This window comes from Dermacentor andersoni, chromosome 2 (assembly GCF_023375885.2).
Source record: "Dermacentor andersoni chromosome 2, qqDerAnde1_hic_scaffold, whole genome shotgun sequence".
NCBI lineage: Eukaryota > Metazoa > Arthropoda > Arachnida > Ixodida > Ixodidae > Dermacentor > Dermacentor andersoni.
This window is the reverse complement of record NC_092815.1, coordinates 203,879,279-203,907,220: the sequence shown is the minus strand read 5'-3', so window position 1 is coordinate 203,907,220 and position 27,942 is coordinate 203,879,279. Positions and strand designations below refer to the sequence as shown.

At 47.3% G+C, this 27,942-nt stretch overlaps 1 protein-coding gene across 1 annotated transcript in view; it reads left to right on the top strand.

Annotated features, from left to right (window-relative positions):
• Window positions 1-27,942, top strand: part of LOC126540133 (microtubule-associated serine/threonine-protein kinase 3-like) — a 106,814-nt gene that overhangs the window by 26,634 nt on the left and 52,238 nt on the right. Inside the window, exons 5-9 of the mRNA XM_072286214.1 lie at window positions 5,747-5,912; window positions 12,909-13,081; window positions 18,232-18,302; window positions 20,043-20,159; window positions 21,571-22,098. Of these exons, the coding sequence (XP_072142315.1) occupies window positions 5,747-5,912; window positions 12,909-13,081; window positions 18,232-18,302; window positions 20,043-20,159; window positions 21,571-22,098 (1,055 nt within the window). The remainder of the gene's footprint in view (window positions 1-5,746; window positions 5,913-12,908; window positions 13,082-18,231; window positions 18,303-20,042; window positions 20,160-21,570; window positions 22,099-27,942) is intronic.

Here is a 27,942-nt window from a genome sequence, read left to right as displayed (position 1 = left end):
CCTTCGGATATGCTCAATATAGTATGCGAGCTACATATAGAAACGCATTTTCGGCGTATTCTGAGCATGCCATATTATTACGATATCATCGAGTGATGCTGAAGGTACGAGCCGCCGCGAGAACGACGACGAAGTGTGTCTGTGCCTTTTGGCCGCGAGCGAGTGTCGGCCTGGCGATCTGGCTCCAGTGTAAATAACCTGTATATAGCTTCTTTATTCTGTGTCTTTCCACACGTAACATTCTGGTGGAGGTCGGCGATCCCCGTCCTCACCACGGAACTCCGGAGTGGTCGGTACATCGAGCTTGTCACCATGCCTCCCGGTGACGAGACAGCCTCTGCAACGGCTTCGGCTTGTACGACTGCTCCAATTATCACGGTTGCCCAACATCGCGACCCTGGTGTGTTCTCTGGCCTGGAGGGAGAGGACGTTGACGAATGGATCAAGCTCTACGAACACGCCAGTGCTAATAACAGGTGGGACCCAACGATCATGCTCGCCAATGTCATCTTTTATCTCGGCGGCACCCCACGCGTGTGGCACCAAACGCATGACGACGAGATAAACAGCTGGGACAGTTTCAAAGAAAAGCTCAGGGAACTGTTCGGCGACCCCATTGGGCGCAAGGCTGCCGCGAGAAAGGCTCTTGCGTCTCGTGTTCAGACATCTACAGAGCCGTACGTTTCATACATCCTCGACGTCTTGGCTCTCTGCCGCAAAGCTGACGATACTATGTCTGAGGCAGATAAAGTGTCGCATGTGCTAAAAGGCATCGCCGACGATGCTTTCAATTTGCTTGTTTTCGGCCACGTCTCGACTATCGACGCCATCATCAAAGAATGCCGTCGCCGTGAACAAGCTAAGAGCCGCCGTATCACACATCACATCACGCGGCTCCCCAACACTGCCGCTACGTCGACATGTGAGGGTCGACCGCGTCAACCCACCCCCTGTGATGATGTAACTCGTATTGTTCGCCGCGAGCTCGAGGCCGCCTGTTTGCCAGCTTTCTCCGCGGCGCCTCCCGATCCACCAGCCACCACGATTGCGCTGATTCAGGCCGTCGTCAGAAAGGAAATTGAGAACATGGGTCTCCACTCCGTGTGTCGATCGTCTACACCAACGGTTCCCCAATTCTCTAGCAGCCCTCCTCGTCCCCGGCAGCCTTTCTCTCCCACACCGCGCCGCAACCCGTCCGAATGGCGTACCCCTGATGACAGGCCGATCTGCTTTCACTGCTGTCGCATCGGCCACGTCGCTCGTCACTGCCGCAACCGATGGCCACCACCTCCTCGGACATACACCGCCGCTCATTCCCGCCCCTTTGGACCTTCTGTTCCCTACGCCACCCGCCATGACCCCATTGCCGCTGATGCTCCTGCCCCGAACCTTCGCTACAGCCGCTCCCCTTCACCTCGACGCCATCAGTCTCGTTCGCCCCAACCCCGTCGCTTCTCTCCGTCGCCTATCGCCTCCCGGATCCAGCCGGAAAACTAGGCACTGCAGCTTCTGGAGGTGAAGCTGCCTTGTCCACTCTGCCCTCAAATCCTCTGCTGACGTTACACACGAACCAAAACCTTCTTGACGTTGACGTTGATGGCTATCCTGTCACGGCACTCATCGATACAGGTGCACACCTTTCTATTATGAGTGCTGCCTTCCGACGACGACTGAACAAGCTCTATCATCGCATGTGTACGGCACGTGTCAGCATCGCCGGCCGCCACACTCCTGTCCTCTTCACCGTGATTGCTCATTGCCCCCACGACCTTATTCTCGGCCTCGATTTTCTCTCCGCGCATTCTGCTCTTATTGACTGCTCTGCCAGTACCCTTCGCCTTGAGTTGCCGATTCTCACAGAACCTTCTGACGCACCCCAGTGCCGCCTACGCCCCACCGGCTTTATTCGCCTGCCGCCAAAATCAATAGCCTATATTGAACTCTTGTCTTCCCCACCAGTCCCTGATGGCGAGTACCTCGTCACTCCTCTGCCCGACATTCCGCTACAGTATGACGTTACCGTGCCTCACAGTATCCGTATACTATTACGGCGAACCGCACTTTCCTACCTATCTGTAACTTTGGATTGGCAAAGCAAATTCTACCGCAAGGTATTTGCCTTGCCAACGTTGATTGTCTCGGCGACCATCACGTGGCAACATTATCGACCGATGCTTCTTGCGAGCTTAGGGGGCCCATCATGCCAGCCTCGGCTGCCGACCCCAAGACACAGAAAATGATTGCGACGGACCTGTCTTCTGCGCAGGCTGAAGACCTTTACCAAGTGTTATCGTCCTACAGAGATATTTTCGACTTCGACGATCGCCCTTTAGGCCAGACGCTCGCGGTCAAGCATCGGATTCTTACTGGCGATGCTACTCCTATTCACCGACGACCATATCGAGTTTCTGCGTCTGAACGCCGAGTAATTCAAAGTGAAGTCAACAAGATGCTAGACAAAAACATCATTGAGCCGTCTTCCAGTCCCTGGGCGTCACCTGTAGTGTTGGTTAAGAAGGATGGCACGTGGCGCTTCTGTGTAGACTACCGCCATTTGAACAACATTACTAAGAAGGACGTCTACCCGCTCCCACGCATAGATGACGCCCTTGACTGCCTCCACGGTTCCAGCTATTTCTCTTCCATTGATCTTCGTTCTGGATACTGGCAGATTGCTGTTGATGATATGGACAGAGAAAAAAACCGCGTTCATCACACCTGATGGCCTATACCAATTTAAAGTAATGCCGTTTGGATTATGCAACGCCCCTGCCACCTTTGAGCGTATGATGGACTCCTTGCTCCGTGGTTTCAAATGGTCCACTTGTCTATGCTACCTCGACGACGTTATCGTCTTCTCACCCACGTTCGACACTCACCTTGAGCGTCTAACAGCTATACTTGACGTATTTCGAAAGGCGAACCTGCAACTTAACTCGTCCAAATGTCGTTTCGGCCGCCGCCAAATTACTGTTCTGGGCCACCTCGTTGACGCTTCCGGAGTACAGCCTGATCCCGACAAAACTCGCGCTGTGCGAGACTTTCCGGTTCCGAAGACAGCCGCAGACGTTCGAAGTTTTGTCGGGCTATGCTCGTACTTTCGTCGTTTTATTCAAGATTTTGCGGCAATTGCTAGACCCCTGACTAATCTATTGAAGAAAGGCGTACAATTCTTGTGGGGCACTGAAGAAGCCGCCGCCTTCTCTCGTCTCGTCACTCTTCTCTCCTCACCACCCATTCTCGCCCACTTCGACCCTGATGCCCCTACAGAATTGCGTACAGATGCCAGCGGTCATGGCGTAGGTGCCGTCTTAGCCCAGCGTCAGTGTGGCCAGGATCGTGTTATTGCTTATGCAAGCCGCCTCCTCACACCACCGGAGCGCAACTATTCCATTACGGAACGAGAATGCCTTGCTGTAGTCTGGGCGGTTGCGAAGTTCCGTCCTTACCTTTACGGTCGCCCTTTTTCCGTAGTCACTGACCATCATGCTCTGTGCTGGCTCTCATTGCTAAAAGATCCTACAGGCCGGCTTGGAAGATGGGCTTTGAGGCTACAAGAATTTTCATCCTGCTAGTAGCAGCGCAAAATGTAGACAAGGGACGAGACAAGAAGACACCACAAGCGCTGACTTTCAACAACGTTTATTCCAAGAGAAACACGGCTTCTTATAAACATTGCCCTCACGTGTCGCAGTCACGTGATCACACATCATGTGAAACAAGCACTTTTTTTCCTTTTATACACTCAAGATAGCGGTTGCACGTGCAAAAGCTCAAGTTCTTTTTTTGTCAGTAACAAGGACGGCGTGCTAACGCATTGGTCACGAAGTCTAGTACTAGACTTCGTGACCAATGCGTTAGCACGCCGTCCTTGTTACTGACAAAAAAAGAACTTGAGCTTTTGCACGTGCAACCGCTATCTTGAGTGTATAAAAGGAAAAAAAGTGGACTTCGTGACCAATGCGTTAGCACGCCGTCCTTGTTACTGACAAAAAAAGAACTTGAGCTTTTGCACGTGCAACCGCTATCTTGAGTGTATAAAAGGAAAAAAAGTGCTTGTTTCACATGATGTGTGATCACGTGACTGCGACACGTGAGGGCAATGTTTATAAGAAGCCGTGTTTCTCTTGGAATAAACGTTGTTGAAAGTCAGCGCTTGTGGTGTCTTCTTGTCTCGTCCCTTGTCTACATTTTGCGCTGCTACTAGCAGGATGGAAAACCAACAAGCCCAAGCTGCTATTCTAGCGAAGAATTTTCATATTCCGTGGTCTACAAGTCTGGCCGCTTGCACCAAGACGCTGACAGCTTGTCGCGTTACCCTGTTGACGACCCTGACTCATCGAATATTACCAGTGCTGCTTGTGTATTCTCTGTGTCGCAGCTGCTTCATTTCGCCGACGAGCAACGTCGTGACGCCTACATCAGAGCACTCATCGACCGTTTTGAACACTCTCCGGCCGACGCCACTCTACGCCTCTTCGTCCTCCGCGACGGTACTCTGTACCGGCATAACCTTCATCCGGACGGCTCTGAGTTCCTACTTGTCATACCCCGCACCTCCACCAGAATGTTACGTGTGGAACGACACAGAATAAAGAAGCTATATACAGGTTATTTACACTGGAGCCAGATCGCCAGGCCGACACTCGCTCGCGGCCAAAAGGCACAGACACACTTCGTCGTCGTTCTCGCGGCGGCTCGTACCTTCAGCATCACTCGATGTCTTTCCACACGTAACAATATTAACGGAATTGACTTATTTTCAGAGTAGACACGCTATAGTCACGGTTGTAAATATATCCACTTCGCTACCGGTGTGAACATTTGTGGACATTTTCTAAAGCGAAGTACTCGGGAGTGAAATGTTGCGAGGCATTAAAATCGCGCGCCGTTCTCAATCTGAAGCGTTGTTTACTCAGCTTCAAAACGGAGGACGCTTAGCTTGTCTGAAGTGGCTGCTAAAAAAAAGAAAGAAAGAAAGAAAGAGAGAGAGAGAGAGAGAGAAAGAGAGAGCGATAGCTGCGAGCGTTCTCGCAAATATTCCTGTTCCCTACCAGTGCACATATTTGTAAACACTTTTTTTAAAGGCATCTATGCCTCCGCGAAAAGTATTGAAACATTAAAATCTCACGCGTTTATCATACTGCATCATGATTTACTCTACTTCTTAAGGAGGGAGCATAATGTCGACGGAGGCGAAAACATAATAAGAGTAAAGCGGCAAATGCCTCAAGAGGTGTTCTTGCAATTTGTCTCCACTTTTGCAGACACAGCTTTTTGGCTCGAATATGATTTTTACGCCACCATTAATTTCTTTCGGCGAGCTCCTGAAACAGCCCCAATTAAACGTTCATAAACACCTACTCACTTCCTCGCCAAGATCTTTTACGGCAGTCAGGACAATACCGAACATCGCGCATTTCTTCGACATTGTTGACCTGCCTTTTCATCTCCACATATGATGTTGCATGTGTCATAATTTTTTTTTTGTGTGTGTAAAAGAAGCCACTTCAAGCCAGTCTTGCCCTCTAGAAGGTCGTTGTAAAAAACCTTCAAAAGATTCGGATACTATCAGAAACAGAGTAGGACAGTAAGTTTCTTGCTGTCAGAGCTTCACTTTAATCTCGCGGCATATTTCCTTGAAAAAAAAGAAAAAGAAAGCAAACAGTCGCGAAACGAAGCTTCAGCTAAGAACACTGCTAGGAGAAGTGCTGCGCGCGGTCCTTAGCATGCCCCGACACTGCAGGGCGGTGTACCTGGCAAACTACCGCCCGGCCAACTTTGTGGCCACCGTGAAGCTGGTCAACGTGGACCGTTTCAGCCGGCACAAGCAAGCCGCCATGGACAAAGTTGTCGCGTCAGTCATCAGGAATCCATTCCTTGTCAAGTACTACAGCTGCTTCTGTGTCAAGGTGAGCTGGAGCAACTCCTCTGAACACCGTTGGTAGCATGATAAAAAGGGTTAAGAGCGTATTGAAAACTTCGAATTCTCACACGCTACTAACCAAGTTTTCCTAGAAAAAGCACAACGTTTCGTCTGAAATACATTTACTACAGAAACGAAATATATTGCTTGTTATAAATCTGTGCAAGAGAAACCAGTAGTTATATTTATTTGTAAAAAGTTATTTTCCTTCAAGGCGATTAATTTTCTTTCATTTTTTTTTTGCGGAGTTCCGAATCGCTACAATTGCGCGAGTGTGTCATCCTGTGAGCCTAGGAGAGGGCAAATCGAAAAATGAAAATTGAAAATGAGAAAAACCTGTTCCTCCAATCGGTGTCCGCGCTTTTGAGGTACCGACATTTGTACACTTCAGCCACCCATTTATTTTCGTCCATGTTCCTGAGTATTTCTCCAAAACTGACTTTGTTCTGCCTTTCTCTGACTTGAAAAGAGGTCCAACCCATGTCACCACCCTACACTGCCTCATTTATTGCTTCACGGTGGGCCTCCAAAGCTAGTCGGCCTACAGACCTTTGGATAAATTCTACTAGCCCAAGATCACTGGTTTTATGCTCAGATCGACACTTACGAACCTTAGCGCCGGAGCAATTGCTCCTTTCTAAATGCGTCGCACCACGTCATATTTATTGCAGCCCAAGGGGGAAGGAGGAGACTTTATGTTTTATTATTGCTGCATTGCGCTTCCCGCTCATCCTATATTGACGCATGTTAGAGTAAGTATTTTCTTCGATCATGCATACACCCAGGTATCTATAGTGCTTGAGTATGCGCATTACTTTCCGTTGAACCATGTTATTACTCGTCACTTCATTTATAATCATAATTTCCGGTTTTGGTCGAAATTCGCAGCGCTGCCTGTGAGATGGTTTGATGCACCTAACCGCGCCGTGAAGTTGTGACCAGTGACGTCTAGACACCTAAAGCATATCTTACAGGGCGATTCGCATATACTCAATTACTTGGCCCACCACTTCTAAGCTAATGGCGCTGAACGCGCTGCCTGCGCTTGTGATGTCCAAGCCTGCCTGTCACTGACAGATATATTCGGCGCAATGCTTTGTAACTTTGTAATAAATACCCATTATACTTCATACGAGGCTAAAAAAGGAACGACGTAAACAAAAAGCGCGGTTTTATGTTGCTAAAGTCTTCAAGGCGAAAACAAAGAAAAAGAAGTGCACGTGATAGTAAGGTACCCGCGAGTGAAGAAAGGAGACGAGAGACAGAGGTACGACGCGGACACAGCGCTACAGGTCGTACCTCTGTCTCTCGCCCCTTTTTGCGTGCTAAAAACCTAAATGTTAAGGAATATCAACATGCCCAAACCTACGCTCTTTCAAGAAAGGAGAGACGCAGCCAAGGCATTGAACGGAAAACAGCTATTGGATGTAAAGAAGAGAGAGAAGATGCCGCCGCGGCGTTGCTGACGGCACATAGCACAAGGACGGGCTCCAAGGACAGCGTAGGAGAGGCCCCGGCCAGTACGTACGTGTTGGAGAAAGTGCGGCGGAAGTCGCGTGCTGTTTTTCACAAAGGAGCACTGGGACTGGAACCCCAAGCTTTAACGTTGCCATGGCAACCACGCTCCTTAAGGTCTAGCTGCTGGTCTCGGCCTCTGAAAAGTGGTCAGAGTTTTCGGCCCATGTCTTTCTCGCAGCACATTCTGCTCGCGAGACAAGCTGGCGTTTGGGCATGGCGTGTAAGCTTGACAGTTGTGTTTAGGGTATATGTGCGTGAGCGTCAGCCAGCAACAGAGACGCTCAAGTAATTACGGCACGGGTGTTCATCGTCTTCTTCAACGTGCGACAGAAAAGCCCAGGAGCATGTCTGCTTCACTAAAACTGTTACATAAGTTTCGAACGCTTGGATCTGGAACGCGTCAGCAGCACACACTTCCGGCGGCTAGTAGCAATGCAAGTTCAAATCTCGCGCCTATCTGCTCCGGCGAGCTGACTGGAGGCGCAAAGGTGAAGCGGCACACCAACGTGGCTGTATTTTTTCCGGCTTCGAAAACGTGACGTCAGGGCTCTCCTATTTTGTTTCTTTCCTGCATGATGTGCTCTCAACAGTCGCCATTTCTCAGTGGCACACAAGAAGACGTCCTTTGCAAGGCGCCTGCGTCGACTTCCGGCGGCAGCGCCGGACTCTGCCATGTGCAGAAAAGTCTGCGAACATCAAGGCGCTTGGGCCACGTTTGCGATTACCAACTGATGGTCTTGAATTCGCTGCCGGTGACTATGCAGTTTAACAAAACTTGTTGCTGAGATAGTTGGTCCATGGCTCAAGGACAAAGGGGACAGCGATAAGCAGACGAGGACACGCGTGTATGTCGCTTGCGTCCCACTTCGTCCTCGTCTGCTTAGCGCCGCATCTTTTGTCCTTGAGTGACTGTGCAGTCTGACTTCTCATAAATTATTCGTCAAGACTTAAGGCTGCATGACTCTCGAGGCCAAAGCAGTATAGCATTCGTAGCCGTTCACGTGCATTGTGTAGGGTAAATACACAGAGAGCTATAGAACGCAATGGAATAGAAGCGGAAGAGGATATTATTGGTGGACGTCCCGCCAACACAGCGTGTTCTTCAAAACTCGCTCCGTATCTTCTGAGAGTCCGGTGAAGACTCTAATTATGTGCATGATAAAGCGCAAATTGTATGCATGAGTGAAGCAGCCACCGAAATTGGCAGAAACGGCGCGCACAGCGGCCTTGTGGCCGCTGTTGTCAAAATGAGCCTGTTGCTTCTGCTGGTGCGTCTGACAATTCAGTGGTGATTGACGCACGTATCCGTTATTAGTTCCTCGCCATAGACTCAGCAAAATGTATCCGAAAGTGACATTTCCCTACCTTAAATATGTCATGCTAATACCTATTTGTAACTGCTCTCCTGGCCTGATTCTATGTTTGCCTTACTTTTCCTATGGCCATTGTTTATTTTAAGCTAGTTCGCAACCTCTTATTGTCCATCTACTGTGCCGCTGCTGTTCAGTTACTTGCCTTAATCCTTCTCTTTCCAAAGTTTATTTACACCATAAATATTTAGGGCATCAGCGCACAACTACTTTGTTCGTATTTAGGCATAAACTTTGTGCTACGCAGACAAACCATATCCACATCACGTCGCTCTTTTTTGCCTCTCCTCCTCCGCTGCTATTTCCTTTGATAGACAACCGCGAAGCACCGCGGAAGACACGAAGATAGCTGTCGCTTTAAAACAGGAAAGATTTTCATGGTCCTCTGGCGGGGCGTTGCGTCATTTGGCCTCGGCTGCAGATAAGCAGTTGCTCCCCATTGTCGGGCAATGCTGGTCGTGACAGCAGACAGTGCTTATAACGCAGTAAAGGATATAAAGAGGTATCTTCAACTCCCTGTTCATCTTAATGTGCAGCGAGCTTCTACAGTATATACAACGGATTGCTTCCGTTTTGTTGAGAAAATCCAAGGCACAATTATTGAAATAATTTCCAGTAAGATATCTTTCGTGTACAGTTTCCATCCTAGTTGCATAGTGAATGAATGAAGAATTGCGAGTTTCTAAAGGTCAATTGTCTGCGCTGCCTCGTAATATGTACACTGAGCCTTCGTTTTCGCATTGCAGCGTAGCGTATACTGCTATGCTTAATGCTTTCTTTATTTACATTGACGACCTTACAGTTACAGCATCCTCTTAAATACGTTTGTTCGCTCACGTTTGTTCGCTCATGTTTCGCAAAATAAAAAATGATACCGACGTTAGCGAACTACGTACCTGCTGTTAATTCAATGTCTGACTGGTATAGCTCTTGGTTAATAAAACTAAATATTAACAAGGGTAAAGTGCTACTTTCAATAGGTGAAGCGTCAATAGTGACGACACACAAGAAGGAATACAGACAGGGCAAGGTGCTACTTGCAACTGTTTATTCAAGTCACAGGTGGCTGATTATATAGCCATGAGGAGAGAGGAACGAAGATAGAGGGACACTGAATATGTGAATGCGCACGTGCGAGAACACTGAAGATATATATGAAGGGGATCACGCTTAATCTAAATGTAAAACTTATCTAAAAACATGCTTTCATTCGTGTATATATTCACAGACGGGGTACTGACACAGTTGTCCCCTCTTTTCTTAATCTCGTTGGCCTCTAACAATTCACGCGCCACAGAATCTTTACTTGTAAACATGATTGTCGTATCATGAAGCCTTGCTTGACATACTTGTTCATTCTTATTCCCGCAGGCCTTGCAATGAAGCGGCAAGCTTGAACCATATCCATTTTTCAATGAAAGCTTATGTTCCCGCAGGCGTTCATTTATACATCGGTCAGTTTGGCCGATATACTATTTTCCACACTTCAGTGGTATGTAGTATACGACCCCTTCTTCACACTTAACAAAAGGGTTCGTATGTTTAATAGAACACCCTACTTTCTTAGAGTCGTCCGGCCCAATCAGGCGGCACAAAGTAGCAAGTTTTCGCGGCGCGGAAGAAACCACAGGAATTTTGTATTTCACGGCGACGTGTTTAAGATTATGCGCTACTTTATGAGAATATGGCATCACCACCGCTTTAGCTTTCTTTTCGACTGTTTGACCTTCCTCACTTCTTTTTCTTTCTTTTTTCACCTTTTTCAATAACGCCTCCGAAACTGCGCTTAAAACCAAGCAAGGAAAGCCAGCCTTCCTCAACTTCAAAATCTGGTCGTCAAAGCTTGCTTGTGCCTTATGACAGCACGATTTTTTCAGGGCGGATTCGAGGGACATAGTGGCAATTGCTCGTTTAACAGTCTTCGAGTGTGTAGACTCATACGGCAACAATTCTTTGCGGGCACGGGGTCGGTACATCCAGCAGGAACCTTCGTCAGTAAGGGTTATGTCAAGATCGAAAAACTGCAAGCTGTTATCCTTGGTTAGTTCAAAAGTAAAATCTAAGCCTTTTCCTTGCTGTTTAAAATCAGATAAAATGCCCTGCATGGGAGATCGTTCCCTGCATGGGAAGTCATGGGAGATCGTTCCGTCAGTAAAACTAAAAAATCGTCCACATACCTAAAGACCTTGAGCACTTTGCCTCCGTCAAACACCTTCGATTGCGCTCTGTCGATGCCCGCAAAGAAAATGTTGCAAAGTACGGGAGCCATGCACGAGTCAATACAAATTCCTTTCTTTTGCACATAAAACTGGCCTTGAAAACACACAGCTGTTGAGCACAAATAAAACTCGAAGAGTGCTATGAAGTTATCCACTGAAATTCCTGCGGTATTCTGAAAGGATACCTGCCCGTTTATCTCAATGCAGCTCAGGACGGCAGCGAACAATTCTTTTTGTGGAATAGAATAAAAAAGATCAACATCTATTGAAAACAAGCATCCTATCGATTGGGACTCACGTAAAAAGGCTATGATGTCAAGGGTATTCTTTACCATGAAGGGTCATCTATAACCAACATGTTAAGCTGCTTTAGAAGGTAGCGGCTAACGTTGTTTTGCCAGGAACCTCCTTCACTCACAATACATCTGAACGGTATATCATCTTTGTGCATTTTTGCAGTAAAGAATACATTTAAACAGCTTTTCCTACATGGGTGGACGCTATTAGCGAGCTTCTGTAGTCCAAGGTCTTCACACAAAGATATGGCACGGCTCTTTTCCTGACTTGGCTTGAGTTTCGTTACCTTGAAATTCCTCTGGATGGCTTGTAGAGCCTTTTCATTAAACCTGCCCGACGGCATGGCCACAAACCCTCCTTCCTTGTCGGCCTGCAGGAGTCGAAGGTCATTGTCGTTGAAAAAATTCGCGATACGTTTTGTGGGGCTTCTTGGACGAGTTCCTTTCTTAGGCACCATTCTGGCCAGGCTGTCAACTCCGTCCAGCAAACACCTTTCCTTGTCCTCTGGAGCGGCTTTGTTGGAAATCCTTCTATTCAAGGAAAGAAGCTCATGTCCCGGGATCCTGGGCTCGGAGCTGAACTTGGGGCCTTTCTTACCTGAACTTGGGGCCATCAATAAACAGTTGCAAGTAGCGCCTTGTCCAGTCTGTATTCCCTCTTGTGTGCCGTCACTATTGGCGTTTCACCTATTGAAAGCTATGCACCAACTAGCCCCACAAGGTGTTTTACTGTAAAGTGCTACATGTGTCCTTAGTTATTCGCCAACAAAATGTTTCTCGGCAAAGCAACGTTCCTTTAGAAACAATTAACTCGAATGAATAATCGCGTGTCCATATAGCTAGATACTATCATGGTCAGTTCACGCCCGGTGAGTAATTGCCCCTCAATAACCGCATGTGAGGCTATCTGCGTCGTAACTATTCTAGTCCGCCATTAATATAAACTGTGGAAATGTTTAAAATCCCTGTTTATCGTTTCTAGTTATGATATAACGGCGAGAAAACATCCCTGGAATCTAATCGTGGCCTTCCTGTGCTTTTTTGCCGTAAGATTGCGCGTTAAGCACTTTTTCGCAGGTTTTACCATCATCGTACAATGCATGTACAGTTTCTATAAGACCACATTATGTATCCCACCATATTTATCACTATCATAAAGTTGGGGTTCATTTGTGTTACACAAACTATTTTAGAATCTTTTTTTTCTGTATCGTGCATGTATAAATTGGGACAACCTGTCTGCTGGAATTGTAGGTATTAATGGTAACGCTCTCTTTCCTGAAATTTTAGCTATCATTCTTTAGCGAGAAAAGTTTGCATTTCTTATTAGTTCTTATGACGCAATAGCTAATATTTTATAGCAACAATCTTTCGTATCTTACACTGTTTTTCTAACATTGTGTTTGCTCTTTACTAGGTACCATATATTGTACCACTTACACGTGGGATGCCTTTCGCACTGAAGATATGGCAAGTAAATAAATAAATAAATAAATAAATAAATAAATAAATAACAGCTCAATGAAACGCCTTGCTTATACGTATCTTTCAAAATATGTCTTGCTAAACTCAATCCCAGGAGGCGTACGTGACCATCATGGAGTACATTGCTGGCCTGGATCTTATGCGCGTGGTGACCAAGGAAGAGTACCTGGACATCGAGTGCTCTCAGATAATCATGGCGCAGCTGATACTGGCACTGGAACACATGCATCTACGCGGCTTCTTGCATCGGGACATCAAGGTCTCCAAGTGAGCAGCCAGCCGCAGTCCTGGAGAAAATGCAACGCGTGCATTCGTGCGACTCGAATAGCAGTAGCCGTCACCAGATGCGTAGAGTGGCAAACAGGGAATACGACCGCAACGGCCCCATTAATCGATTCACGTCACGCACAACCATGGTATTCGTTCAGTCGCGATAAATTCAATTTAACTGTTAATAAGCGAAGAGAGCAAAATAGCGGGAATCCGCACTTTGAATTATACACGCACCATTGTTGCGACAATTTCTTTGGTAAAAAAATAGTCATGTGTTTCATTACTATATAGGAATGATGAGGATTAGTCGGGCAGGCAGTATCGCTAACGGCGACGTTTACACAAAGGTAGTTGCCTTCGCCAGGGCAGCAACTGCTTTTGCAACAGCGAAAGATGCTGTTGCTGCTCTGGCGAAGACACTTCCCTTTGCGGAAACGTTGCTGTAAAACAGCATTCTTTGCTCGACTACTACTCATCATTCACGTTTACATCTTCCTTCGAACTTCTGTCTTGAGTGGATCATCATACAGTCTAATGTAAAAATTTTCGTTTATTTAAATTAAGTTACAGGTTGCCAATTTATTGTTTTAAGTGATTAAAGTTTTTGACAGATATGAATTACAAAAGGAGGTCCAATAGTCAAGTACTGTATTGGGGCCTCCGGTTCCCAGTTCCCAGTTTATTGTTCTAAGTGATTAAAAATTTTGACAGATATGAATTACAAAAGGAAGTCCAATAGTCAAATACTCTATTGGGACCTCCGGTCAAGGTTAGGTGGGGAGAGGAGTTACTATGTGGCAGCAAAATAAAGCAATATTACGACGTTAAGATACAGGTGAAAACGTAGAATAAATATAAGAGAACGAGTTGAGCGGAAACAAAAAAAAAAAGTAGTAAAAGCTTGCAGTGACGTTTCACTTCGTGAACGAGGGTGGCGCTCAAGCGTGTGGGTGCTATAGCGCAAACGACGCTATCGGCCCTCGATGCGCCTGGACACCGCAGCATTGTAGTGTTCTACGCAGATGTGTAAGTTGGCTTTCCTGCATTGCGTTTTCGGTGCTGACGGACGAATGAGTGAGAGAGAAAGCTTCGATTTAGTATAAGCAGCCGCATCCGGCTTCCCATTATGGGCACGTATTCTCGGACGATCACTTACGGCGACACTAGCGCCTTTGTTAGAATCAGTGCTAAACCAGCCAACCAGTTCATCCGGTTTTGCTTAGAGTCAATAAGCGCGCACCTACAATGACCTTGCGGAAAGCGATTACATCTCCGGTTTGGCAAATTCTCAACTGCAAGACGAAGCACGTGCTTACGACGGAGCCAGAAGCATAATCGAAGGCGCACTCCTGCTATGTTACAAAAACTCCATGGGTGCCCTGTGATTTTTACACAAATTTATCTTCGCTTTCCTAAGGCTATTGGGCAAAGCGAAACAGTGATACAATAGCATTTCTATAAAATATCCGCTACGTATGTCTTTATATAGACGTTTTTTTTTCTGCTATTGCAAATTGCTAGTCCTCTTATCGGTATAACTGCGAATGTGAACTGTAGTGTTCTACGCATATGTGTAAGTTGGTGGATAACAGTGAAGTTCAAAATCTTCAGGGCTAGCTTAAACTTCTGACGTTCCATATTTAAAAGGTACAGTGCTTTTACGCTAAGCGTTGGCGCTACCTTTAAAAGCTCATTTTTCTCAGCTTCGTACAGCTGACACTGCGCTTTAAAGGATGCTCTATCTTTGGTTGGGCTTCAGTACTTTTTGGGTCAAAAAACTACATGCACTTCCCAATGTTGTGCTGATTGAGCAAGTTATTCTTAACGCGCTTAAGTAAGTGAACCGGGTCTACCCCAAAAACAGGGGGCGTGATGGATCGACAGGATGCTGGTACACAATGCTGAGACTTGTGGGCTTAGCAAAGAACGAGAAGGCTTTTCTCTTTATGGAGTTATTATCTGAAATCAGTGCTATGATTCTAAAACTAGATACCTCGAGATCAATAAGAAAGTCATGCAGCACCCTAGCAGCAATTTGTGCAAGAGATACGATGGGCACAGCATTCTTGTTTGAAGAAAGCAGGCTCTGGATCATGAAGACGTGGGGTGTTTTTCTAGGGTTTGATAAATTAGCAGCAGCACCAGTTTTTCTTTTTTCTTTCACCGTTTAGTTGGTGGAAATATCTTCATTCATTGCCGTGGTTTCGTCGCTAGTGCTTTTGTGTTTGTGCGTTCTGTAGCTGTACGTTTCTGGGCATGCACGAATTGGTGCACCATTCTGTCATTGTTTAGTATCGTTCTGTCGAGGCTTCCTAAAATGCTCATAAACAGGGCTCCTTGAATACGGTGGTGTTGTAATTGTTGTGGCTCAAGAGCCGATTCGAGTCGTTTATTGAATGCACGACTTCCCTCGATAAATAGCCGAATAATTACCTCGTGTGTATTGTGCTGAAGTAGACCATTATGCTAATTAGCAATATTATAATTGAACAGTGAGTTCCAACTGCGAATTCGAATTGTGAGTTTGGTGAAATGGCGCTACCGGGTACAGAGGCCTGTTCGCTTATTTTTAGAGGAAGCGTTAGCTCAGGAGCTTTTAATTAATTGTGGGGTTTAACGTGCCAAAACCACTTTCTGATTATGAGGCACGCCGTAGCGGGGGACTCCGGAAATTTCGACTACCTGGGGTTCTTTAACGTGCACCTAAATATAAGTACATGGGTGTTTTCGCATTTCGCCCCCATCGAAATGCGGCCGCCGCGGCCAGGATTCGATCCCGCGATCTCGTTCTCAGCAGCCCAACAACGTAGCCACTGAGAAATCATGGCGGGTCAGGAGCTTTTACATACAGGAGAATGTATAAATAATTTTTCGCAGCAACCACTGCCAAGGGTTTGATGAGCTGTTCCATTGATAAGAAAAAGAAAGCAAACTTTTAATGTAGTGGTTACAAGCAGCAGATTTTTTTTTGTTTAGGATCAGTTGTTCTATAAAAAAAAATGTTGCTAAATTTCAGAAGCCTAGCTATTTACAGATATCTAACTCGCTAATAAAACAGGATATCATATGTCTTTTAACTGCGCCTAATAATGAGTCTCAAGCCGACAAAAGTCATATATTATACACTCGTCTTAAGTATCTGATAATTTGTGAGTATTTCATAAAAACATTTCTGTGGTTTACACGTATTCGAACAGGGAAATCGGCGTTGACCTCCAGCTGAAGCAGACGAGGAGCCAAAGTGAATACTTGTTTTTAGGCGACAGAGAAAATCCTTACTTTTCTAGTCGAACAGGGTAGAAGATTTGTCGTTTGCTGACCAGAGTGTTCAGCTCATTCACTGCCTCACGGCAAAAGAGCAGTGTTCAGATGATGCTGGCGAGCTGCGCGAAAGGATGACGTTGTTTTGCGCGTCAGAGCCGACCTAACTTGCCTGGGTCCTATAAGCAGGATCATTCTCGCCCAGTAACGACATTCACCTGCAGATAAGATGTGCACTGTCTTTTACCATAGTGATTACACCTGATTAAGTGTTGCATCTAAGAGTCCATTACCCTAAGCATCAGCGAGAAGCAACTTCTCTGAGAGATTCATTTCCATACTCTGATTGTGCGCTCCGTCATTACCGTGTTCTCTCATCCAAAGTTTCTCGCTTCACGGCATCTGGCACAACTGACTGTGCTTCAAAAGGTTTAACAATGTCATGCTGAGCGGTTAAAAACGTCAACGTCAGATTCAATACCACAAAGCGTTTTGAAATGCAACGAATTTTTAAAATTTTGTTTATTTGTAGTACTGTAAGACCTTGCTAATAGAGCGGTAAAAAGCACCATGTACGACAATGCGCAATAGAAAAGTTATCAGAACATAACAATACTTTTGAAAAAAGTACTTGCAGCTGTTACTGATAAGAGTCAGGTGATTGGCAATCTAAGAAGACTTGCGAATTAGGGATGTTCTACTAATTCAATTCTTAGGGGAAAAAAAACGAGAACTTGAACGCACCGACTCATGTGGTGTAAGGCAGGACAACGTAAGAATGATTAGCAGGTGTTGACAATCAATCAGCATCAATCTGGATGTGAATATACAGCTGATGAAAGAATTCCAAGCGAGCGGCCTACCTGCGAGGAAACAATTTTTGAATGCCCACCTTGTGGGCGTAAACATGTTACAAACTGTCTTCTTTGGTAGCCCGAATAAATCACGTCTCGCCTATATATTTGCTCTAGCTCGCTATCTAATGTTTGTCTATGTGGATAACAGATGACACTAGCCTACTCTAAACTTGACCGAACTATTGTTTTATGTGAGATGACCTTTACTTCATGCTGCGGACTCTCTTAAATGCTGTCCTAAAATTACTAAGTGGCATTCAGCCGATGCAGAAATATGTTGAATAAGCTTTTGAAAGTCCGTGCATGACGATGCATGGTTGTGGCGAAAAAATACCCCTTGTATTTTACCACATTCATTTTTTTCTTCAGAGTACGAAAATGGTATTTCTAGACGTTACTTCGGTCAGATGGGGAACTTTTGGCAATACTAATACTTCTTTCTTTGCCAAGGCTCCACAAAAAAAGAAGAATAAGAAAAGTTAGCAGAACCTTACGTTAACTTTAAAAACGTATGACTCGAGGATTATCAATGTAAGCGAGAACGAAAGGTGTTCTTTGTGAAGCTGAATCTGTCTACTTGGTGCAGTGAGGCGGCCGCTGCTGCGAATACTGTGTTTTTACACGTGACAGTTCTCTGTGGGCCAATACCGACGCTTTCAGATGATCTGATCTATCTTGTGTTCGCTGATGTACGCTGTATTAGCTATGTGACGAAGGCTTAGTAGAAGCAGTTCCATGCTACTCTATGAATACATCTGAATTTTAATCAACCCACGAGACCGACCTATAGGTGATCTCTCGTCACTGCGTCTATCGAACTGCACAACTGTTCAATGACTAAGCGAAAGCTCCGCTGCCATTTCTTGGCCAATATAAAATTTTTTTGGCGGCACACGAATGGGCTCTAAACAAAGTCGTGTCCTTTTCCGTAAGCACTGGTGCGACAGCGCGTCAGTATTGAACGTCCTTCGGTCTATTGCGACACTTCGATTGCCTCACCACTTTATTTTCTCAACCTGCTCGCAGCATGCTTATACTGCCTGGCGGCCGGGTGAAAGTCATCGACTTCGACACGACGAAAGTTTGCAGCGGTCACTGTGAGAATAATTGCACTGTGCTCTCATTCCAGCGCGTAGTGATAGAACTAACGCTGCCGTAGTGCTGTACCGGCAGAGCTGCTGTTGTTTATTCTAATGCTTTTTCTTTTTTTTTAAATAACACAACGCTGTTTTTCCTTCCGAAGTGATTACTACGGTAGGGGACTGGTCTTTCTGTTAACACGCAAGATGGCAGAAAGCAGCCGACAGGAGAGCATAACATGCGTACGCAAAGTGTGCCGATTTCCCACTCACATGCTTGATTTATGAGCATTTATGAGGCTGCGTGTTGGTGCTGGGTAAATGAAAAAAAAAGAACGAAAGTATTTGTGCGATAGTACTAAGTTTTAGTTTTAGAAATTACAGTTGAAACTCTATTGAACAAAGCGATGACCACGCTCGAATTATTTCGTTAAATCGGGAACTTCGTAAAATCGAGAGAGGAATTTTGGTTCCTTCGAAATCTAAAATTGTAACGAAGCGACACGCAAAGGCTAGCGCGGCATTGTATTTGCCGCTAATCCAGCCATCTGTCGCATAAACCGTGAAATAGCGAAAGCAACCACCGCCGCCCCTACCGAGGCGGTGTTGATTCCGCTGTTCCGTGCATGGGCGCTGCGTACAGCCTCGTCAATGTAAAGCTATGGATGTGACCATGGCGCCTAGGTGTTTTAACGCCATAGCTTTAGAGCGCTTTTTTACTCAATTATTTCAAGAAAAACTTCGCTAAATCGAGTTCGGCAAAATTTCATGCGTTAATTCGGGTCGATGATAAAATTGAACCCCTATGGGTTCCTGCCGGGGAATAAATTTCCTCGTTAGATCGGGAACTTCGTGAAATCGGGCTTCGTCAGGTCGAGCTTTAACTGTATATGCTTTAGGCTTGACACATGACAATGGTGTCGGTGGCGCGCAGAATAATCACGGTAACCTAAACAATCCAGATTTATCTAAGCGAGGGAAAGAGAATCAATAGAACATAGCTATATGCAAACACAATGCAAGCTTTGGTATCGGCAAATTGTTTCTTCTTGCATTTTACTTTTCATTATCTTCGTTGAGGTAATTAAGGCATGTACGCGGTTTCCGTGCTGTGTATCTGCCGGAAAGCTTTATTGAACGACAGCTCATTCCCATATTCACTAGCGTTTAATGCCTGTTTGCCAAGGATATGGTGTCGCGGCTAGATACTTAGATTTTGCCGCAGGTCATCTTTATGCAAAGGCAAATGCAGTGGCAGAAATGCAGTGGACAAAATGAATTGTTTATTTTTGTTGTCAAGGAAAGGGGAAATAATATATCGTGTCGTGTAGCATCTTTTTCGCCCTCGAATACGTCATAGTGACATTATTCTAGGCCCCTTATTCTTCTGCGCTAAGAAAATGCACTTGCTCGGTAGAAACGGTCACCCTGCGAAGCGACTAGAATATTAAGGAAACGTGAAAAATTGTTGAGAGGTTATGATCGAGCGATAGAATGATCCGCGGGAAACTTTTAGCACATGAAGCTTGGAAATGCAATGATGCGAGAAAAAAAAAAAACAGTTGTCGTTCGCATGTCGTATGCAGTTGCTCATATTTGCTTGACACCTGTTGAAGCAGAAGAGTGGATGTGAGTGGGCAAGGACAAGAAAGACGTGGTGATGTGGGATAAAAGTGCAGTCGTTTCGTCGGAAGTGTCGCTGGAATGTGTGAAGGCAACGCTTCATTTCAATTTGCTGCGCGTGCCGGCTTCTCGCAGTTTCCAAACGTCTCCTGCGTGGTTACTTCCGGAGGACGCCGTTCGAGTTTCACGATGGGGAATCGGCTGGCACCATACCTTACATGGCACCGGAGATACTGAAGAGGCGCCCGTATGGTACGAAACTGCGTTGAAATTCTCCAGCAAGCAAAACATTCGCATTACGAGAGCGGATATATCCCGTAATGAATCATCTCACGATCACTCTCTGTAACAGAGAGTGGCGAAACCTTAAAGAGGATATGTTATCTTTCTGTAGCAATGCATAGACTCCCTCCCATGGCATATGTTATTGCGAACTATGCTCCATGCGTATATCAGGTGATGCAGTAATATTAAATGTGGTTGACTCTGTATTCGTTTGCGCACAGCTACGGTATCTGCGGCATAGGATTTTGTCACACATGTTCGTGCATTCATGACACATGTTTTCGTCCTGCATGATTTTTTATTGTACTGCAATAAACATGCGCGCGAAAACAGAGGAAGAACATAGACAGTTTAGCCTCGGCTGCATATAACTTTGTCCTCTGTATATAGGGAAATTCAGTGTTGGGATATAAATGACGCGACACTTGTTTGAGTTAGTCAGATGGCAGTGGTAGCATATGGAACAAGGCTGCCTGTGTCACGAGGACAAAGGATAACGCTTGTCGAAGGAAGAATCTTGATCATAGGTATATGGGTACAGAGAAGCATGACATATACGTAAATACATTTGAGACCTATCCTGATTGTGCCCCAGTGGCCAATACCCATTCTAGGGGATGAGTCGAGAATGGGCGGATATGCAGTGGGCCAAGTTGTTTATTCGAACACTTACCCAGTGGCAAATACCCTAGAGGCCCGCATGCCAAGTAAGCGAACTTGTCTACTAGGCGAGGAAACGACGGCGAACGCCAAACCTCGGGGAGAGAAAGAAATTGCCTGTTTCGTCCGAAGGATGAATCCCTAGCAGCGACAGCAAGTTTAACGTTGCCCTTGAACTTTGTGAACAGTGTCCTAATTATGCGCGGACGCCACTGTATGCAGATGCGACATGCGCCTGTGCGCCAACATTTCTGGCTCCCCCTACAAACTTGAACACGCCTTGTACGTGGGGCCTGTAATGGCATCTAACAGGCGCCGCTCCGCTGTCAATGAGAAATGGGCCAATCAAATAGCATCGTTTTAAGACTGTGAGCGCAAATATATGATGGAATTTTTATTGGCCGTAAGAGTTAGGATAAAAGGAATCTACTGTGAATAAGATTTTTGGTGATCGTTCTTGCGCAGTACAATTATAAATAAGAAATGGAAAAATAGTTCAATTAAGAACATAGATCTGGCTTGAGGAACTTCGGCGGTTGCATAGTTTAGCATATACATTGCATATACGGTATACGCAAATATATGGCATACATAGATAATATCGCGGCAAGTTTGGGTGGTTGCCTGGATGATAGCGTTTTGTTCTCGCAACTTGTCTGGTGCCTGTTTCGTGCGTATCATCACCCTGGGCACCACGGATTGCGTCGTGGTTGCCTAGGTGAATCAGCTATGGACAGACCAACGCCTGCTCAACGCCCAACGAAAGCCCAGTGCTTTCTCTTCAATGTACCGGTTTCGACGCCGGTTGACGCCATCATCGACTCCATCGAAGAAGTCATAGGTGCCGGAGGGTTGCAGTATCTGCAACATCACGGCGCCAATAAGTTCTTGGCAGCTGTCCGCTCCGCGGCTCAGGCAGCCAAGATGGCGGCAAAAGGCTCCCTGCTGCTCGCCAACAAGGTCGTACCGCTGGAACGCATGGGCACTTCAGTGGTTTATGTGACGGTCTATCGTCTTCCACCCTGTGTCAGTGACGACGCCCTGATTGCTGCACTTGCACCGTATGGGAAGTGCCGAGGCATTTCCGACGTTGTTTTCGAGGAGAGGGCGGACATCAGCAATGCCAGCCGACTGGTCAAGCTCGACATGGTAAAACCTCCACCGAATTTCATCATGGTGACTGGCTTTCGGGTAATGCTGGAATACAAAGGAATGAAGAGAGTGTGCTCCAAGTGCGGAGCAGAAGGTCATTTTGGGGCCACCTGCACATCAGCTCGATGCGCCCGATGTGCCATTTTCGGCCATGCGACTGCAACGTGCAACGCGCCATGCAGACGTTGTAATGGCGAGCACGCCACTGTTGACTGTGTGTTGCCACGTTCGTATGCTGCTGCAGTGACACCAGTGACGCCCGCCCAGCCACGACTGGGAGAGAATACATCTGAAGAGGCAGCACAGACGCAAGCCACAGATCAACCAGGAAAAGAAAGTGCCCCAGAGAGGCACCGACACCAGCGTCCCCCGATGCCAGCGACGCTGCGTCTTCTCCCTCTACTGACGAAGAGAGCAACGAGACGCCACCGGCCACAATGGCGTCGTCTGCCACGGAAGACGACGAGGAGCCTACGTTAGACGCCCAGTCTACGCTATCACAGCGGGAACGGCTCCTTGCATGTGCTACAACACCGAACGCTAGCGAGGACGCGGATGGACGCGTCCTCGCCAAGACAACGCCAGGACGCGTTGCCAAGACAACGACCGCGCTTGCGAGTGGTACTAGTACAGCGTTGAATGAGAGACGCACGCGCTCGCAAACAGCGTCTGAAGAAGCCAAGAGAATGCTCACCTCTTTACGTCATCAGAACCAATGGCGACACCCTCCAAGAAATGCCAGAAAATGCCACGAGACACCACTACCATGGACGTTATCTCCGATTCGGAGACGTACTAACAATGGCGCCTTACACTGCTTCTGCTCCCCGTAAGGGCTGCTTTTCCTCTACTCCCCGCTACGAAGTTCAGGCAGCGTTGGCGGAACGGTGTCTGGCGCAGACATCGCATTCCCGTCCCTGTGCGAGCGTCTGAAACCGCGGTATTTTAGTAATTAGCTTGCTTCCGGCTAACTTGTGTGAAGAACATGAGCAGTGCCCGTTTCGCGTTCGCTGCTGTGATACTCCTATGTCATTGCTGGCTTTGCCGTGTTCTGGCTGTTGCACTGATGTAGGACGCCGATTCAGTTCGCAAGTAGCTTGTGGTAAGCCATTTGTCTTAGTCTATTTCTGTACGTAACTAACTCACTATGTATTTGCACATAATGACACTTAACGCACAAGGATTTCGTAGCAGAGATAAGCAGAGAGAAGTAATTCATTTCGCCCGCGAGAAAAAAGTCGACCTCCTCTTTCTGCAGGAGTGTAACTTGAAAAACAAGCAGGAAGCTAAAAGATGTTGTGATGAATTTTCTGTTAAAGCTTATTTTTCACATAGCCCCGGCAGATGTCGTGGTGTAGGAGTGGTGGTTTTTCGTAGGGTGCTTCTACAGGGAAGTCACCGCCTTTTTGACTTGGAAGGTCGTGTAATAGCTTTTGATTTTTTCTGGGGTGAGAGGAAAGTTCGGGCACTGAATGTCTATGAACCCGCCGTACGGTCAGACCGCAATGACTTCTTTGCGAGACTTTCCGCTTTTTTGTTAGACAACCACCCATTCTTTATCGTTGGCGATTTTAACTGTGTGATCGACCCCATGCGCGACTCACGAGGGCCAAGACAAAACGCTTCCAATACGCACGCAACTGAATTATCTCGTATAGTGAAAGAATACAATTTATCCGATGCCTGGGTCCATATGCATGGCGGAAGTTTTGGCGCCACATGGCAGCAAAGGCAATCGCAATGTCGTCTAGATCGAATGTATTTCCCCCCTGAATTAACAACGCAAATTGTCCAGTGCAGCATCCTCGATCTCCCCGCGGACGCCGGGTACATTTAAGATCATCGCCCTTTCGCTGTCATATTGAACCTCGAAGGAAGGCCAGGTGAACGCATTGATATGTGGAGACTAGACATTGCTTCTTTGCGTGACCAGGCGACTCCAACCGAACTAAAAGCGTCAGTAGCTACAACAGTTTGCGATTATGAATGCAATATCGAAGCGTGGCATACATTAAAGGAAAGATGGAGGTCAGTATGCATGAAACAAGCAGGAAACGAAAAAGAAAAGAGACCGAACAGCTTTGTGAGTGCCTGAGAAGGATAAGAATAGTACGAGACGGTGACTCCCAAACACAGTTAATGCGCGAATACCTAGATAATCAGCGGGAACGCTACCATAGACTTATGAGCTGGTATTCTCGCACCTCTGCAAAGGCGTGGATGACGAACAGGCCAATTTCTGACCCTGAGGTACTGCGGCTGGCTCGTGCGTCCAGCAGGAGGCAAAATGGCAGCTCTTTCATTGAAAGGGTTATAATAGAAGATGGCACAGAGAACGGTGCGAGGCGAGATATCGAAGAATTTTTTTGGAACTGGTTCTCAGACGCATTTTCATCGGAAAAGATTTACAATGCAGAGCTCTTGAGTGAAGAAATTTCGGACTTTTGCGCTAAGCTACCTCAAGTGGAAGATACAGAAGGCCAGAATTTATTGTCTCCAACAAATCTACAAGAAGTTTTTGATGTTATACGACCTACGAACAGCGGATCAACACCCGGTCCAGATAGCTTACCAGTCGAATTTTACCGGTCTTGCTGGGAGGAAGTAGGCACTGCCTTAGTATCGCTCTTTAACGGCATTCTTGCACGGGAAGGTATTCCTAAATCGTTTAATCGGGGCCGCGTAATGCTCTTGCCAAAGCCAGACTCCAACCTTGCAGAACCCTCACCCTGGAGGCCTATAACGCTGCTCAACAGAGACTATAAAATATTGACAACCCTTCTTGTAAATCACATGAAGATATTGTTACGTGAAGCTGAAGCCGAATACTATTTACAATTTATTTACAGGTAAGCTCACGGAGGCCAAAATGGCGACGCTATATCAAACCGGCACACACGTCGTCTTCGTCCTCCTCAGTGCAGCCACACTGTGGCGGCTGTTCCGTGGCATCACCCCCGGCTGTAGAAGCACCGTCCCGGTGCTTAATCTACACATCCGCGGTGAAAGGTGTGTGGTAGGGTTTTAGTCTTGCCACGTGAACGATGTCACTTGCAGCTGAGGATGACGCTGAGAGATCGGCGGGGATGATTTCATACGTGACATCGGTCGCTTGGCGTACCACACGGTAAGGGCCTGTGTAGCGCGACAGCAGCATTTCGGAAAGGCCCACACGGCGAGCGGGTGACCAGAGAAGCACCAGAGAACCCGGAGAAAAGTGCACGTCACGATGGTGGCAATCATAGAGGCATCTCTGATGCTCCTGTGAGGCCTCGAGACGGGTGCGGGCGAGCTGGCGCGCGTGGTCGGCGTGTGCGATCGCGTCGCGGGCGTATTCAGTGGTGGAACGTGTGGCCGAGGGCAGCAAAGTGTCCAAGGGCAACACGGGTTCTCGGCCATATAGGAGATAGAACGGTGAATAGCCGGCGGTGTCGTGACGCGATGAATTATACGCGAACGTCACATATGGTAAGTGAAGATCCCAGTCGTGGTGGTCGGTCGCAACGTACTTGGAAAGCATGTCGGTGATGGTTCGATTGAGGCGCTCCGTGAGGCCGTTGGTCGGGGGGTGGTAGGACGTGCTGAACTTGTGCTTTGTCGAGCAGGAGCGGAGTATGTCCTCGATGACTGCCGACAGAAAGCTGCGGCCACGGTCAGTGAGTAATTGGCGCGGAGCACCGTGCACTAAAATGATGTCATAGAGCAGAAAGTCAGCAACGTCAGTAGCGCAACTTGTCGGGAGGGCTCTGGTGATTGCGTACCGCGTAGCATAATCGGTAGCGATGGCGACCCATTTATTTCCGGAGCCCGAGAGAGGAAACGGTCCAAGCAGGTCTAGACCAACACGGAAAAAGGGTTCCGGTGGGATGTCGATCGGCTGGAGATATCCAGCTGGAGGTGTGGAGGGCTTCTTCCTGCGCTGACAGGGCTCACAAGCGGCAACGTAACGCCGCACGGAGCGGGCGAGACCCGGCCAAAAGAATCGACGGCGTACACGGTCGTATGTGCGTGAGACGCCCAAGTGTCCAGCTAAGGGAGCATCGTGAAGTTCCTGGAGGACAGTCGAACGCAGTCGAACGCCGTGTGGATCGAGATTACGGCGGTTTAATATCCCCTCCTTAAGGAGAAACATCCGGAGAGAGGCGTCGCCAGGAGTTGACTCCAGATGGTCGATGAGGGCGCGTAATGAAGGATCGCGCCGTTGCTCGTTGCCGATTTGAAGCAACTGGGACACAGAGAAAACGCAAGCGATGGCGTCCGCATCAGCCGGTTTCTCGACGGGGTAGCGGGACAAACAATCGGCATCCTGGTGCAACCGTCCCATCTTATATACCACGGAGAAGGTATATTCTTGCAGGCGTAACGCCCAGCGAGCGAGTCGTCCCGTGGGGTCCTTGAGCGAGGATAGCCAGCAGAGAGCGTGGTGATCAGTGATGACACAGAAGGGGCGTCCGTACAAGTATGGACGAAATTTCGCAACAGCCCACACAAGAGCGAGGCACTCGCGCTCTGTGATTGAATAATTGCGCTCGGCGGGTGATAGAAGTCGGCTGGCATAGGCTATAACGCGATCATGTCCACGCTGGCGCTGTGCTAACACTGCTCCTATGCCGTGACCACTGGCATCAGTTCGAACTTCCGTTGAGGCAGACGGGTCAAAGTGGGCCAAAATTGGAGGCGTGGTAAAGAGAGTAGTCAGCTGCGAGAAAGATGAGGCATGGTCAGGACCCCAAGAAAAAGGGGCGTCTTTCTTCAAGAGGTCGGTAAGGGGACGTGCGATGGTCGCAAAATCCTTCACAAAGCGTCGGAAATAAGAGCACAGCCCTACGAAACTACGAACGTCCTTGGTAGACTTCGGAACAGGAAAATTCGTAACGGCGCGAATTTTGTCCGGATCGGGTCGCACGCCTCTGGCGTCTACGAGGTGTCCAAGGACGGCGATTTGGCGGCGAGCGAAATGACATTTTGACGAGTTCAACTGGAGGCCGGCTCGGCGGAACACGTAAAGAATCGCTGAAAGACGGTCTAGATGCGTGTCGAATGTGGGCGAATAAACTATAACGTCGTCCAGATAGCACAAACAGGTGGACCACTTGAACCCCTGAAGCAAAGAGTCCATCATTCGTTCGAAGGTGGCGGGCGCGTTACAGAGACCGAAAGGCATCACCTTGAACTGATAAAGGCCGTCAGGGGTAAAAAATGCAGTCTTCTCTCGGTCCATGTCATCGACGGATATCTGCCAGTAACCGGACCGTAAGTCCATAGAAGAAAAATAGGTGGCACCATACAGGCAGTCTAGAGCGTCATCAATACGTGGCAATGGGTACACGTCCTTTTTTGTGATTTTGTTCAGGTGGCGATAATCTACACAAAAGCGCCACGTTCCATCCTTCTTTTTGACAAGTACGACGGGAGATGCCCAGGGACTACAGGAAGGCTCGATAAGGTCCTTTGCAAGCATCTTTGTGACTTCCTGTTGGATAACAGCTCGTTCTGACGCAGAAACACGGTATGTACGTCGGTGAATAGGGTTCGCATCGCCAGTATTTATGCGATGGGTCACGACGGACGTTTGACCTAAGGGTCTGTTGTCAAAGTCAAAAATGTCGCGATAGCCTTCAAGAACGCGGCAAAGAGCTTCAGCTTGAGCAGGTGTAAGGTCAGAGGAAACCATCTTCTCAATGTCGACGTCAGTACCGTGCGATGACGTCACAGTATGGGCTGAGCTGTGACGATCTTCCACTGTGAATGGCTCGATCTCATCATCCTGCAAAGCGCTAATTATAGCCAATGAAATCCCCTGAGGCAGACGGTTAGCGCGAAATTAACAAGGGGAAGGCAGGTGCGGTTGCCAGTAATTTTCAGCACAGTGTGCGGCACGGTAACACCATGTGTAAGCATAACGGCCGGAATTGGTGCGGCCACGTAATTGCCGTCA